Here is a 14008-nt window from a genome sequence, read left to right on the forward strand (position 1 = left end):
AGGAAGGGTGCGCAGTACCAGGGAATGGGGAGGGGCTCTCAAGGGGACCTGGTGACAGCCCGAAGGGGGTGAGCGCCATGTCTGACGTCACTGCGGCGCGCCGCTTCCGGTCCCCCGCGCGGTAGCAAATGATTTCTCTTTCGGTGGGACCGGAGCCGGGCTGGCCCTGACCCTCCAGAGCCCACGATCTCGCCGGGAGCCCGCCAGTGCCAGCGTCCTACACGCGCCCGGGACCATGGCCACTGATTCGTGGGCTCTGGCGGTGGACGAGCAGGAAGCGGCCGCCGAGTCGGTGAGTAGGCTTCACCCGTAGAAGGGGGTGTGGGGGGCTCGTTCCGGCGGGGTCTTGGTCCCTGGGAAGAGACCGTCTGTAAGTTGGCGGGCGCAGGGATGGAAGGGGAGGGGAGCGAGGGGAGGGGAGGGGAGGGATGAGGTCTCGACCGTAAACTGCTTTGTTTATCCAGACACCTCCCGAGTTATATCAGCGCAGGTGGGTGCTCCCTTCCTGTTTTCCTAGAATCCGATTTGAGCGTAGCTTGTAATCAACGACCCTGGAATGTACAGTAATTCCCCTTTTCGGTGTCATTTTCCACCTTCAAATTCAGGGATTCTTGGGCTCAGGGACCTTGCCTTACTCATGTTCTTGTACTTTCTCTAGCTTGCTCTTACATGATGACTGGCTCAGTGGGCCCCGAAGGCAGTACATCTCCGGATACGCTTAGCTTTGTTCTTTTTTTCTAAGCCTGATACATTGTAAACAAGATGTGAGTTAAGTATTACTATGCAGAGTTAATTTTGTCCACCTAAACGTTCTAAATTCTGGTAGGGCTTTGAATCTATTTCAGTTAATGAATACTTCTCCAGAAGTCACAGAATTACCTTTTATAAAATATAAAGTTTATTCTGGCTCACAACTTTATTGTTTATAGTTTGTAAAGTTATGAAAAAGTTATGAAGCCGGTGGTGGTGCAGCCCTGCGTATAGTCACAGCACTTGGGAGGCTGAGGCAGGAGAATTGCTGTGACTTTTGAGGCCAGCCTGGGATACACATTGAGACTCTGTGGGGAAAAAAAAAAAAAGTAAAAAGTTATGAATGTACATGTTTTAAAAGGAAGTAGTTTTTAAAAACAATGATCCCACCATGTGTGATGGCACAGGCCTGTAATCCCAGTACTGAGAAAGCTGAGGCAGGAAGATCATAAGCCTCAACTACATAGCAAGACCCTGTCTCAGAAAACCAAAATTCAAAACAAAACAAAAAAACTAGTGGTTCCTACCTGTTTTCCTTCCCAGAGGCAGCTGTGTCTTCTCTTAAAACTGACTGATTGTATCTATGGTTTGTTCCCTAAACAATGTTCTTATTTTACTATTTGAACTGAGTTTTGGATATTTATTGATTTTTGACTCCTTTTTCCTTCACCATCATACGTTTTTTTAAAGCTATTTTTCATTGTAATATACTTTTAGTTAGATCAATATTGTTTATATTAAATCGTACTTGTGCTGATTCTTATTACTGCGTACCTTTTACTTCTAAAACTTTTCTTGAAATCTTTGCTGTCTTTACTTCATGATTGATTGATTTTTTGTTGTTGTTTGTTTTGTTTTTTGGCACAGGGTCTTGCTATGTAGTTCAGGCTAGCCTTGAATTCAGTACGTAGCCTAGGCTGGCCTTGAACTTGTGATTCTCCTGCCTCACCCTCCTGAGTGCTGGATTTATAGATCACAGCCAGCTCTCCATCTTTCTTAATGTATTACTTTATTTTGGTGCAGCAGTTAGCATTCAGAGGTATATGGGAAACAGAATTTTTAAAAAATAGTGTATACCAAAAAAGAATAGTGTGTACCTAAAAATACTTATTTAAAAAATACTTATTTTGCGTTATTATTTAGATATTAATTTGGCTGAGTACAAAATTATAGATTGTAAATTATTTCCCTCCCAATATTTATTTATATATTAACTCTTTGTTTTGTTTTGTTTTTTGAGACAGGGTCCTTCTACATGTAGTTAAGGCTGGCCTTGAACTTGCAGCTATCCTCCTGCCTCAGCCTCCTGAGTGCTGGGAGTACAGACATGTGCTACCACACGGCTCTCCTCCCAGTTTTTATAGTACTGTTCTGTTGCCTTTTAGATTTTTATTTCATTTTATTTTACTCTATTTTTGAGGCAGGGTCTCCCACTATGTTGCTCAGGCTGGTCTTGAACTCACTGTGTAGCCGAGGCTACTGGAAGTCACAGCAATCCTCCTGCTTTAGCCTCTGGGGTGCTAGGATTACAGGTGGGCACCACAGTGCCTGGCTCTTAGAGTTTTGTATTTGCTGTGGAAATGTATGAGACTATTCTGACCCTTGATGTGACTTTTTTTGCAATTCTAAACTTGGATAATCTTCTGTTTGTCTCCATGACTTGGAAAATTCATAGCTAAGCACAGTTGCATGTGTCTGTAGTCCCAGCTACTCAGGACACTCAAGCAGGAACATCACTTGAGCCCATAAGTTTTGGGGCAGCCTGGGTAAGAGAGAAGTTGTCTCAAAAAAGAAAATTTATGGTAACATATCTTGGTATGGGTCAGTTTTCATCCACTTCCCTATGTACTGAGTAGGTCCCTTCAATCTGGAAAATACAAAGTAGATGTGGCGGGGCACATCTGAAATCTCAGGACACAGAAGGCTGAGGTAGGATCGTGGGTTTGAGGTCAGCCTGGGCAACTTAGTGGAACCTCGTCACTCACAAAAATAAAACATCAACTTGGAAAACTTTTGTCCTTTAGTTCTAGAAAATTTTCTAAAGCAATTTCATTGTTAATTGTGCCCCTTTTTTCTCTTTATTCTCTCTTTTCAGAACTTTTACTAATTGTGAGATTGACTGGTTGGTTGGTTGGTTGGTTGGTTTCTGTGTGCTGGGCATGAGAGCCTCACATGTTAGAGAAATGCCCTAAAGTGAAGGTCCACCTCCACAACTTTTTTTTTTTTTTTTTTTTTTTTTTTGTCTTTTTGAGACAGGGTCTTGCTTTGCAGTTCAGGCTGGCCTTGAGCTCACTTTGTAGCGCAGGCTGGCCTCAAACTCACAGCGATCCTCCTGTCTCAACCTCCCGAGAGCTGGGTTTACAGGCATAAATTACCATGCCTGGCTTGAATGTTTTTTTATGGTTAAATATTAAAATGCTTTATACTTTGTACCTTAACTTACACACCTCAGCCCTGGTACATATTTTGGGCATTAATTATCATCATAGGAATAAGAACTAGCCTCTCTCCTGTAAATACTGCCAGTGAATCAGTCTGTAGTATATGTATCTCCCTTTCCCTCCTTTCCTCTCTCTCCCTTTCTTCCTTATAGAATCTGTTACTTGGGCGTTCAGTGTGAGAACAGAATGGGTTTGGGGAACCTAACATTTCTTGTGGTATGCCCCATCTCTCTCCCTGTCTTCCCTGTCTCCAACCCTGGCAATTGAGCCCAGGGCCCCACACAGCTAGGCAACTACTCTGCCACTGAGGTACTTCTCCAGCCCTCTCTCTTCTAAAAATTCTTGACTTAAACTAGGTCCTTGGGCAAGATGTGGGGAAGCTGCTTTAGCAGAGTAAAATGCATTGACCCTAGGTGTGGTGACACATGCACTCTGGGAAGCTGAGGCTGGAGGGTTACAAGTCCAAGCCCTACCTGGGAGACTTACCAAAACTCTGTCCCAAAATAAAAAGTAATAGGATTGAGGTGCAGCTCAGTGGTAGAGCACTTGCTTAAGCATGAGACCCTGGGTTTAATCCTCAGTACTACAAAATAAGTAAAATAAAAAGAGGATGTAGGTCATTGCAAAGGCCCTGGGTTTAATCCCCAGTACAGATAAATAAATAAATACATACATGTATTGGGCATCTGTTCTATCTCATGCATTGTGCTGAGGGCTTCATAGTTAATAAGACTGTTCTTAATGGGCATGGTGGCACACACGTGCAATCTCAGCACTTGGGAGGCTGAGGCAAGAGAATCGCTGTGAATTTGAGGTCAGCCTAAACTGCATAGTGAGATTGTCTCAAAAAATAAAACAAAAAAGACTGTTCTCTGTTCTTCAGAATTAATGAAGGGTTTTTATGACTTTATGATGATTTCTTTTTTGCCATTTTCCCTTCTGCTTGTCTTTCCAGTAAGTATTCCCTCTATTTCCCTCTACCCCGAATCAGTCCAGGCCAAAACAAGAAACTTCATACCAGTGTCCATGAGTACAAGCGAGGCCCCTGCCTTCCCACTGAACCACCTGTATCAGCCAACTTTCCTGTTGCTGGGACACAGTACCTGAGAGCCACACCTAAGAGAGGACAGTCTAATTTGACTCTCGTCAGAGGTTTTGGCCCAGGATTGCCAGGCTCCAAGTCAGGAACATCATGGCAGAAGGCGGGGAGCAGAGTTGTTCACTTCATGGCAGCCAGGAAGAAGAGCCCCAGAGAAGAGCGCGCGCTAGAGATATACCCTCCAGAGGCAGCACTGAGGCCCTGCTCCCCCAGCTCGGCCCCACCTCCCCACAGTAGCTCCGCTCTGAGCATCCATGTGAACTCCCAGAGCAGTGCAGCACCTCCACGGTCCAGTCACCTCTCTAGGAGTCTCGTAATCTGGTCAAGATGGGGCATGGTAGTGCATACCTGTAATAGAAGCACTCAGAGGGGCTGAGGCAGGAGTATCAAAACTTCAAGCCCAGGCTGGATGACTTACCAAGATCCTGTGCCAAAATAAAGAAATAATGGGTGGAAAGGTAGCTAGGCATGTAGCTCAGTGTGAAGGCCCTGGGATCGGTCCTCAGTACTACAGAAATAAATAATACTTGAAAAATGACTTTTTTATTCCTGTCTCTTCACCTTTCCTCTTTCATTCTTGGACTTGGAAGAAACAGAAATGAGCCTCAAGACATAAAGAATTGGATGGTAGTTTAAAAACTAACCATTTCCCCATGCATGGTGATGCATGCCTCTAATCCCAGCATTTGGAAGGCTGAGGCAGGAAAATTGACACAAGTTCAAAGCCCTCCTGATGTACATGCTGAGATCCTGTCTCCAAAAAAAGAAAAGAAGAAACAACCACTGGTGGTTTTTATTTTTGTTGTTTTGTTTTTGAACTATATACTGAGACTCAAACCTCCCCTCTCAAAATTACAGAATTTATTTTATTTTATTTTTTTATTTATTTTTGTCCTTTTGAGACAGGGTCTCACTATGCAGTTCAGGCGGGCATTGAGCTCACTTTGTAGCCCAGGCTGGTCTCGAACTCACAACGATCCTCCTGCTTCAGCCTCCGGAGTGCTGGGATTACAGGCGTGCGCCACCACGTCCGGCAAAATTACAGAATTAATATGCATGCTTTGCATTAAATCCAAATAGAACTGTCCCTTCTGCTTAAGGTATTTACATTCTAAAGGAAAGATACGTTTGGCTGGAATATACCTAAATTTACAGTGTTTGACAGGGTCTTAGTGATTTTTTCTTTGATCTGCCTCTGCCTTTCTAGCCCCAGCTCAGCCGGGTGGGTATTTTGATGACACAGTGTGCCTTATGCTTTAGGATGTTCCCAGTTAAAATGTGAGACACCCAGCACCAGGCACTTGAACCTAACAGTACCTTATCAGCACACTGCAGTGCTTTGGCTCCAACAGATCCTGCAGCATAACTAAGAGCTCCCCACGGATGCTTTGAGTTTCCTCCTCGGTTCTCTGTCTACAGAGAGGCTGCATTGGCCTCTGTAGAGTTCTTGTTTGAACATGAGAGAATGACAGCGACAAGGATATGCCACTGAATCTTTGTAATTGGAGCATTATAGAAACTCACAAATTATAATTCTTCCTAGAAATTATAATTAGGAAGTATAGATTTTTGAGCTCCTTCTAATCATCTTCTTATCCCTACTGCTATATTTATAGGAAATTTTGTTTATTCTCGTTCAGATATTCAGTAAGCAACTGGATGTGGTGGCATATTCCTGTAATCCTGGCACTTGTGAGACTGAGGCAGGAGGATTACCTTAAGTTTGTGGGCCACCTGGACTACATAGTGAGCAATACAGTGAGATCCTGTCTCAAAAAGAGCTGTACAGTGAGATCCTCTCTCACAGAGCTATACAGCCTGAGCGATACAGTGAGATCCTGTCTCAAAAAGAAAAAAAAATCAGCAAAATGAACCCAACAGAACCACCTAACAGATGAGGCATTGCTAGTGAATACACCTAATAAGTAGATATTAAGAATGGCTCTTTTCTTGCCTACATTCATTAGGGAGGCTCTGTTGGTTCAAAATATTTTAAGTGATTTTCCTGACACTCATCCCTCCCTTTACCATGTTCTTCATTTAGTTGAGCAACTTGCATTTAAAGGAAGAGAAAATCAAACCAGAAGCCAATGGTGAGTAACTAAAAGCTAGTTTGGCAACAAATGTGATTTCCTTTAGTACTATGTTTCTGTTTTAGCATAACAGCTACTTAGGGGAAAATTATATTTGTATTAGACAGGTCTAGCAGATACTGACATTTGATTTGGGAATCGGTGAACTGGATGTTTGACCAAAGTGTATTCTGTTAAGAATGAGGATACCAAAAAAAAAAAGAATGAGGATACCAAAAAGGTTATAAATTATTAGAAGTTTATTACTCATCATAGAGTGCATTGCCAAGGATTATTTGTTGCTTTTTTTAAAAAAAAGTTCTTCAGTTAGGGATTAAATGGATAAGGTATAAACAACCTAATTATTTACCTGTTCTAATTCTGAACTCCTTTGTTGAAAATTTAATGGGATAGGGGCAGTGGCCCAGTGGTGGAGCACTTGCTTAGCATGTGCAAGACCTTAGTCCAGTCCCCAGCACCTCACCAAAAAAAACCTAAATGGGTGGGGAATATAACAGTTACCTTACCCTGAATTTACTTAATCTTTCTCTGGACATTTTTATATGACTACAGTATGTGGCTATATGTTTCTGTTAACCAACATATGTAAAGCATAGACTTTTAATGGCATTATTATGTTCACATATTGAGAGAACATGCTTTGTGCAGGTCCCTTTTTGTCTTTTTGAGACAGGGTTTCACTATGCAGTTCAGGCTGGCCTTAACTCACTTTGTAGCCCAGGCTGGCCTTGAACTCACAGCAATCCTTCCGCCTCAGCCTTCTGAGTGCTGGGGATTATAGGTGTGTGCCACCATGCCTGGCCTGCTCAGATATTCTTGTGTTAACATCAAGGTGGTTTCTGATCATGGCTATTGTAATTATCTTTTTTTTTTTTTCCTTTTTTTGGAACCAGGAATTGAACTCAGGAACTTATGCTTGCCAGGCAGGCACTGTGCCTCTGACCTATGCCTGGCCCTTATCTTTCTGTTACTATTGCAGAAATAGTGATGCAATGAGGGATAAGGGGACCTGGAATTGAATGTAAGCAACAGTGTTTTAAAACTTTATTTAAGGAGGCTGGGCATGGTGGCACATATCTGTAACTCTCACACTCAGGAGGCTGAGGCAGGAGGATTGTCTGCAAGTTCAAGGCCAGCCTGAACTACATAGCAAGACTTTTTCTCAAAAAAACCAAAGCAAAACAAAGAACTCTTTATTTTAGCAGTGGCTTGTTCTCCTCATTTTTTTGGTCTTCAGGCCTTCACATTTCAACAGTCCTTGAATTTGAATTGTCTCCATTGTTGGGTGGGGAATATGATCTTGATTAATGATTTCTTCGTGTCTAATAAAGGTGCTATTGTCAAGACCAATGCTAATGAAGAGAAGACAGATGAAGAAGAGAAAGGTAATACAGCCTTAAAGCTATAAAAATGAGGTCCTATCTTCTAAGAAATGGAGTTGTTATAGGTTTGATTTTTTTTTTTTTTTTTGAACCCAATTTGGCTCTTTTTTAGTCTGGGTTGAAGTGCTAGATTTTCAATTTAAATAATCAAGGTATTCTAATGGTTAACATTTTAGAGAAATTTTACATTGAACTACAGCAGTAACAGGAAGTACTGTCTCCCTGGTTATCTTTTTTTCTTTTTTTTTTTTTTTTCCTCCAGTACCGGGAACCGAACTCATGACCTTGCGCTTGCCAGGCAGGCGCTTTTGCCGCTGAGCTAAATCCCCAGCCCCTCTCACTGGTTATCTTGTGTGGGCATAAAAGAAATTTTAGCTGGGTGTAGGGTGCACACCTGTAGTCCAAGCACTCTGGGAGTCTGAGGCACTATCGTGGCAAGTTCAAGCCCAGGCTGGTCAACTTATGAACTTAGTGAGACCCTGTCTCGAACTAAAATATACAGGAGAGGAGTGGGGATATAGCTCCTTGTGAAGGTCCTGGATTCAATCAATCCCCAGTACTTAAAAAAATTGCAAATGTATCCCCATTATCTAATAAAATTAAGCTCAATGATATTTTCTGTATTTAACATGGATGAAGATTTTTCTTGAGACAAGGTCTTGCTTTGTAGTTTAGGCTGACCGTGAACTCAATGAGTAGCCCAGGGTGGGCTCAAATTCTCAGAGATCCTTCTGCCTCCACCTCCCAAACACTGGAAGTGCTGGGATTACAGGCCTGCGCCACTATACTGGATTGGATGACAAGATGTGAACAACAAATACCTTACCAAGATACAGATTTTATTAATTCCTGGGGATTTCTCTTTATCATTACGTATTTGTTAAGATAATAATCTTAAATTACACTGAATGCAAATTGGGAAGTAAATATTTGGATCCAGACAGGAGGAAAAAATAACCTCAAAAAGTAGGGCTGTTAAAAAAAAAAAAGTACATTTGTTATAATAGAATTCTGAAGACTATGAAGCCAAAAAAGATGTTGTATTATTACATATACTGGGGACTGAAGTCAGGGGCTTTGCACTGAACTACATGTGTAGCCCTTTTTATTTTTCCCAGGCTGGGCTCAAACTTAACTTGAGAGCCTCCTGTCTTAGCCTCTCAGAATGTTGGCCTTATAGACATGTGCACCACACCTGCCTAACCTTCCTCCTTAATGGAATACACTAAGCTAGGCACAGTGCCAATCACTGGGGAAAAAGGGAGGAAAAGCTATTTTATTACATTTATAAATCAAAATGTTAATCTACGTTGAATTAGGAGGCCCAGTAAAATCCATGCTATTACTTGAAATATCAATGACAGCTAAATTCAAAAGAGCTCATAGGAGATTTCATGAACATTTAAAAATTTTTGCCCTTTTTTCTGCAATAGAGGACAGAGCTGCCCAGTCTTTACTCAACAAGCTGATCAGAAGCAACCTCGTCGATAACACAAACCAAGTGGAAGTCCTGCAGCGGGACCCCAGCTCCCCGCTCTACTCAGTGAAGTCTTTTGAGGAGCTCCGCCTGTGAGTATTCACTTTCTGATTCTTCCTTCTGCATCAAGACAGAAATGCTTGCCCTGTCACATTTTTTTATATGGCAGAACATTGTTAGCTAATGTGAGGTTAATAAGTGGACTTAGCTATTTTGGGCTGTCAAAAAAAAGCTTCAGGTAATCTGTAAAGGCTTTTGCTGCATTCACACATTATGTTTAGCTCAGTTATTGTTATGTACAAACTAACACTGAAAAAGAAAAAAAAATCTCTCAGATGTTTTGTGCATTTATTAATCAAAGAGACTGACTTTGATCTTTAATGGTTTTTCTAGAAAACCACAGCTTCTCCAGGGAGTCTATGCCATGGGATTCAATCGTCCATCCAAAATACAAGAGAATGCATTGCCTTTGATGCTTGCTGAACCGTATGTGTCCTGATACAACTCTGTTCCTCTCTATACAACTGTCTGTCTCTCTCCCCTTCCTTCCTCCCTTCCTCCCTTCCTTTTGGAACAGGGTTTCAGTATGTAGTTCAGGCTGCCCTTGAATTCACTGTGTAGCCCAGGCTGGCCTCAAACTCCCAGCAATCCTCCTGCCTCAGCCTCCTGAGTGCTAGGATTACAGGCATGTACTGCCATGCCCGGAATTTTTCTATTTTTAAAAGCTTTTACTTTAGAGTTCCTTTAATTTATTTTGTGTATGTGCATGTGTGTGGTACTGGAGACTGAACTGAGAGCCTTGCACATTCTAGACAAGCACTTTACTGCTGAGCTGCATCCCTAGGCCAAAACTTTTCTTTTATCCTGCCTCATTCTCCTAAGTAGTTGGATTATAGGCATATACCACCATAGCTGTCTGTTCTTTCTTTGTATGAACTAACAACTCCCTGACATGTACGCTTCTCAACAGTCTATTTTCCTGTGCAGTTCACAGAACTTAATCGCCCAGTCTCAGTCTGGTACTGGCAAAACAGCTGCATTTGTGTTGGCCATGCTCAGCCAAGTAGAACCGGCCAACAGATTCCCCCAGGTAAGGGCTTGGTGAATTTGGTTTCTTATTAAGAATTCCATTTGATGGATTTAAAATTTAGGCTTTTACTGCTGTTTCATAAACTGGAGCTGATCGATCTTTTTGGCGATAACAAAAGTCAGATCATTTTGGTGATAACAAAAGTCTTACTCTACTTTTCCATGGTTTGCCAGTTCTGGGCTACTGCTGACAGAAATGACTCTTTCACTTGCAGGAAAAACCTCCATCTGCAGCTTTCATCCATTAGAGAGTTATCACAACTTTCTGAGTAATTGAAAAGTAAGCACATCTCCATTTGGAATTTCAGATCCTTGCTCATGGGAAGCTTTCTGTGTTTCAGTGGCCCATAGTTGTTTTCAAAGGTTTTTACTTAGGCAGAGTTCTGAACTCTAAGGATTTTAGCTTACAGCTCTGCAGCTGAAAGAATCAAATGTTACACACTTTAATTATATATTCTTTCCTTCAGCTGCAGATGGAAAAATGACTAGGTTCTAATGGGAATTACCCTTGGTGAGAGATTTTTGTCTTGAACTCTCATTCTGCAATCTTTCCCTACCAGTGTCTGTGCCTCTCTCCAACATATGAGCTCGCTCTTCAAACAGGAAAAGTGATTGAACAGATGGGTAAATTTTACCCTGAGCTGAAGTTAGCTTATGCTGTTCGAGGCAATAAACGTGAGTATGAGGATGGGATGCTGAACCATCAGTCTACTGATATCATTTCTTATTGGTCTGGAAAACTTCAAAATATACCCAGTACTTAAAGTAGCACAGTAAGCATGAGATCATTATGTATAGCTAAAATATACCAATAAAATCTGATTGAAAAAGTAAAATAAAATAGTACAGTGCAGCCACACATTTGGCATACATCTATAATCTCAGCACTCTTGGGAGGTAGAGGGAGGAGGGTCACAATTTTGAAGCCAACCTGGGCAATTTACCAAGACTGTTTTCAAAATAAAAAAGAGTTGGGGATGTAGCTTGGTGGTAGATGTCCTTGGGTTTAACTGAACACTCTTGGGTTCAGTTACCACAAATAAATAAGCAACTACATTCATACATATATACATACATACATACAAACAAGCCAGGTGTGGCGAAGCACACCTGTAATCTCAGATAACCTCTCTGGGAGGCTGACACAAGAGGATCATAAGTATAAGCCCAGCCTGGGCAATTTAGCAACTTCAGTGAGACTTCATCTCAAAAACTAAAAAAAAATGGCTGGTGGTATAGCTCAGTACCATACACCCACACCAAAAATTTGTTTTTATGTTTGCATTGCTTATATCTTAGTTTTTTGGTTTTTTTTTTTTTGTGGTACCGGAAATTGAACTCAGAACCTCATACTTGCCAGGCAGGTGCTGTGCTGCTGAGCTGCATCCCCAACCACTTATTCTTTATATCTTTACTATATATTTTCATCATTTTTGTCCATGTGTCCTAGGTGCTATCATTATCTTCCCCCATAATAGTAATGCAAGCAAAAATGCTAGCATTAAGATGGTGTGATGTTGCATACCTGTGATCGTAGCACTCTGGGAGTTGGAGCCAGGGAGATTGTGAGTTTGAGCTGACCCTGGCAACTTAGTGACTTAGTGTGACCCTGTCTCAAAGTAGAAATTAAAAAAGGTTTAGGGATGTAGCTCAGTGCAAAGGCCCTAGGTTCAATCCTCAGTACTACCAAAAAAAAGAGAGAGAAAAAAAATTAGCATTAAATACATAGTATCTTAGATGGGAAAGCTGGCTTTGCCTTGGAAACACCCGCAGCAAACATCTCATCTCCACAGTGGAAAGAGGTCAGAAGATCAGCGAGCAGATTGTCATTGGCACCCCTGGGACCGTCCTGGACTGGTGCTCCAAGCTCAAGTTCATTGACCCCAAGAAGATCAAGGTGTTCGTGCTGGATGAAGCCGACGTGATGATAGCTACGCAGGGCCACCAGGATCAGAGCATCCGCATCCAGAGGTAGGCGCTCGGGCCGGGGCCGGGAGGAGCTTCCAGGGCCTGCTCTTGCGTCTGGGGGTCTCTGTCCTCTGGGCCAGCAGCAGCGTTGGTTTGTGGGTCCCTTCTACATCAGCACTGACGGGACTCCCAGCCTGGGCTGTGACAGGAGTCCTGGGACCCGGTACTGCCCTGTGCCTCCTGGGTCTGCCGCTCCTCCCCCACCCGGCTTCTTGGGCCCCTTAGGCCTGGTGTGGTTAGAGCCCATCGGAGCCGGGGGACCGGGCTTCTGCTCCTTGCGGTGACACCCGCAGGATGTCCTCCTTGCAGGATGCTGCCCAGGAACTGCCAGATGCTGCTGTTCTCTGCCACCTTCGAGGACTCTGTGTGGAAGTTTGCCCAGAAAGTGGTCCCAGACCCCAACATCATCAAGCTGAAGCGCGAGGAGGAGACGCTGGACACCATCAAGCAGTACTACGTGCTGTGCAACAACAGAGACGAGAAGTTCCAGGCCTTGTGCAACCTCTATGGGGCCATCACCATCGCTCAGGCCATGATTTTCTGCCATGTGAGTAGCAGCTGGGCCTGCGGGGGCTGCCCATGCCCTCCTCAGTGAGCCCCACTGCCTGCTCAGGAGGGTCAGACTCCACTGTGTGAAAATGAGAGTCATCCCTACCTTCCCTGGCATAATCTTAGGTTGCTGAGTTTAAGGGAAAGATTTTGTGATGAACTAACCCTTCTTTGATCCCACTTCTTAGAAACTGCTTGAGGAAAACAAAAATCTAAATAACCTCCAATGAAATAATTTTTACTCACGCCTGTAATCCCAGCACCCGGGGATGCTGAGGCAGGAGGATCGCTGTGAGTTTGAGACCAGCCTGGGCTGCAAAGTGAGCTCAAGGCCAGCCTGAACTGCATAGCGACATCGTGTCTCAAAAAAACAAAAAAAAAAAACAAAATAAATAAAATAAAATAAAATAAAATGAAATGAAATAATTTTTAAACCTTAAGGTTATGGACTATTTAGCAGTGCAGATCTTTGGGTCAATGTACAATCTTCCAGAGGAAAAAGTAAGAGTTAATTCATCCAAACAAATCATGTAGCTAAAAGTCTGTGAGAAATTTTTTTGAGAAATTTTAATCTTCGTTTGCACAGTGAATTAATCAAAGGCTTGTATTTGAATTGTGATAAGTCAGTTTTGGTGGAGATCTTTGCTTGAGTTTTGTATAGGTCTTCGTTTAAAATAATTCTCTTCACTTCAGACCCGCAAAACAGCCAGTTGGCTGGCAGCAGAGCTCTCGAAAGAAGGCCACCAGGTGGCGCTGCTGAGCGGCGAGATGATGGTGGAGCAGAGGGCCGCCGTGATCGAGCGCTTCCGAGAGGGCAAAGAGAAGGTGCTGGTGACCACCAACGTGTGCGCCCGAGGTGAGCAGAGACGGCCCTGCGCCGCCAGGCTCGGGGTCGCGGGCCCCAGTGGCGAGAGAAGTCTTCGCGTGCCGGACACTGGGGGGCTCTCCATGGAGCACCGGCGACCGCCCTTTCTAGGAGAGCCTGGACTCTGCTCCAGCATAAGGGAAGCCAGGAGCCCCGGCCTGGCGGGAGGAGCTGCTCAGGCTCTGCCTGCTTGGGAAAGGACCTGCTCCCCACGCAGCACCAGCTCCGTGTGTTCCGCTGTCTGCCAGACTTTCTGATTGCCCGGGCTTGTTGCGCCTGCCAGACGGAGCCCGTC

At 43.4% G+C, this 14008-nt stretch overlaps 1 protein-coding gene across 1 annotated transcript in view; it reads left to right on the top strand.

The window, feature by feature from the left end:
* The window catches only part of Ddx19b (DEAD (Asp-Glu-Ala-Asp) box polypeptide 19B), a 17438-nt gene continuing 3430 nt past the window's right edge, over positions 1–14008 (top strand). Inside the window, exons 1-10 of the mRNA XM_005403472.2 lie at positions 1–292; positions 6335–6383; positions 7715–7768; positions 9199–9334; positions 9636–9728; positions 10230–10332; positions 10892–11006; positions 12125–12302; positions 12609–12846; positions 13542–13704. Of these exons, the coding sequence (XP_005403529.1) occupies positions 236–292; positions 6335–6383; positions 7715–7768; positions 9199–9334; positions 9636–9728; positions 10230–10332; positions 10892–11006; positions 12125–12302; positions 12609–12846; positions 13542–13704 (1186 nt within the window). The 5' untranslated portion in view covers positions 1–235. The remainder of the gene's footprint in view (positions 293–6334; positions 6384–7714; positions 7769–9198; positions 9335–9635; positions 9729–10229; positions 10333–10891; positions 11007–12124; positions 12303–12608; positions 12847–13541; positions 13705–14008) is intronic.

Source organism: Chinchilla lanigera, unplaced genomic scaffold (genome assembly GCF_000276665.1).
Source record: "Chinchilla lanigera isolate Chin_1 unplaced genomic scaffold, ChiLan1.0 scaffold00083, whole genome shotgun sequence".
In the NCBI taxonomy this organism is placed as follows: domain Eukaryota; kingdom Metazoa; phylum Chordata; class Mammalia; order Rodentia; family Chinchillidae; genus Chinchilla; species Chinchilla lanigera.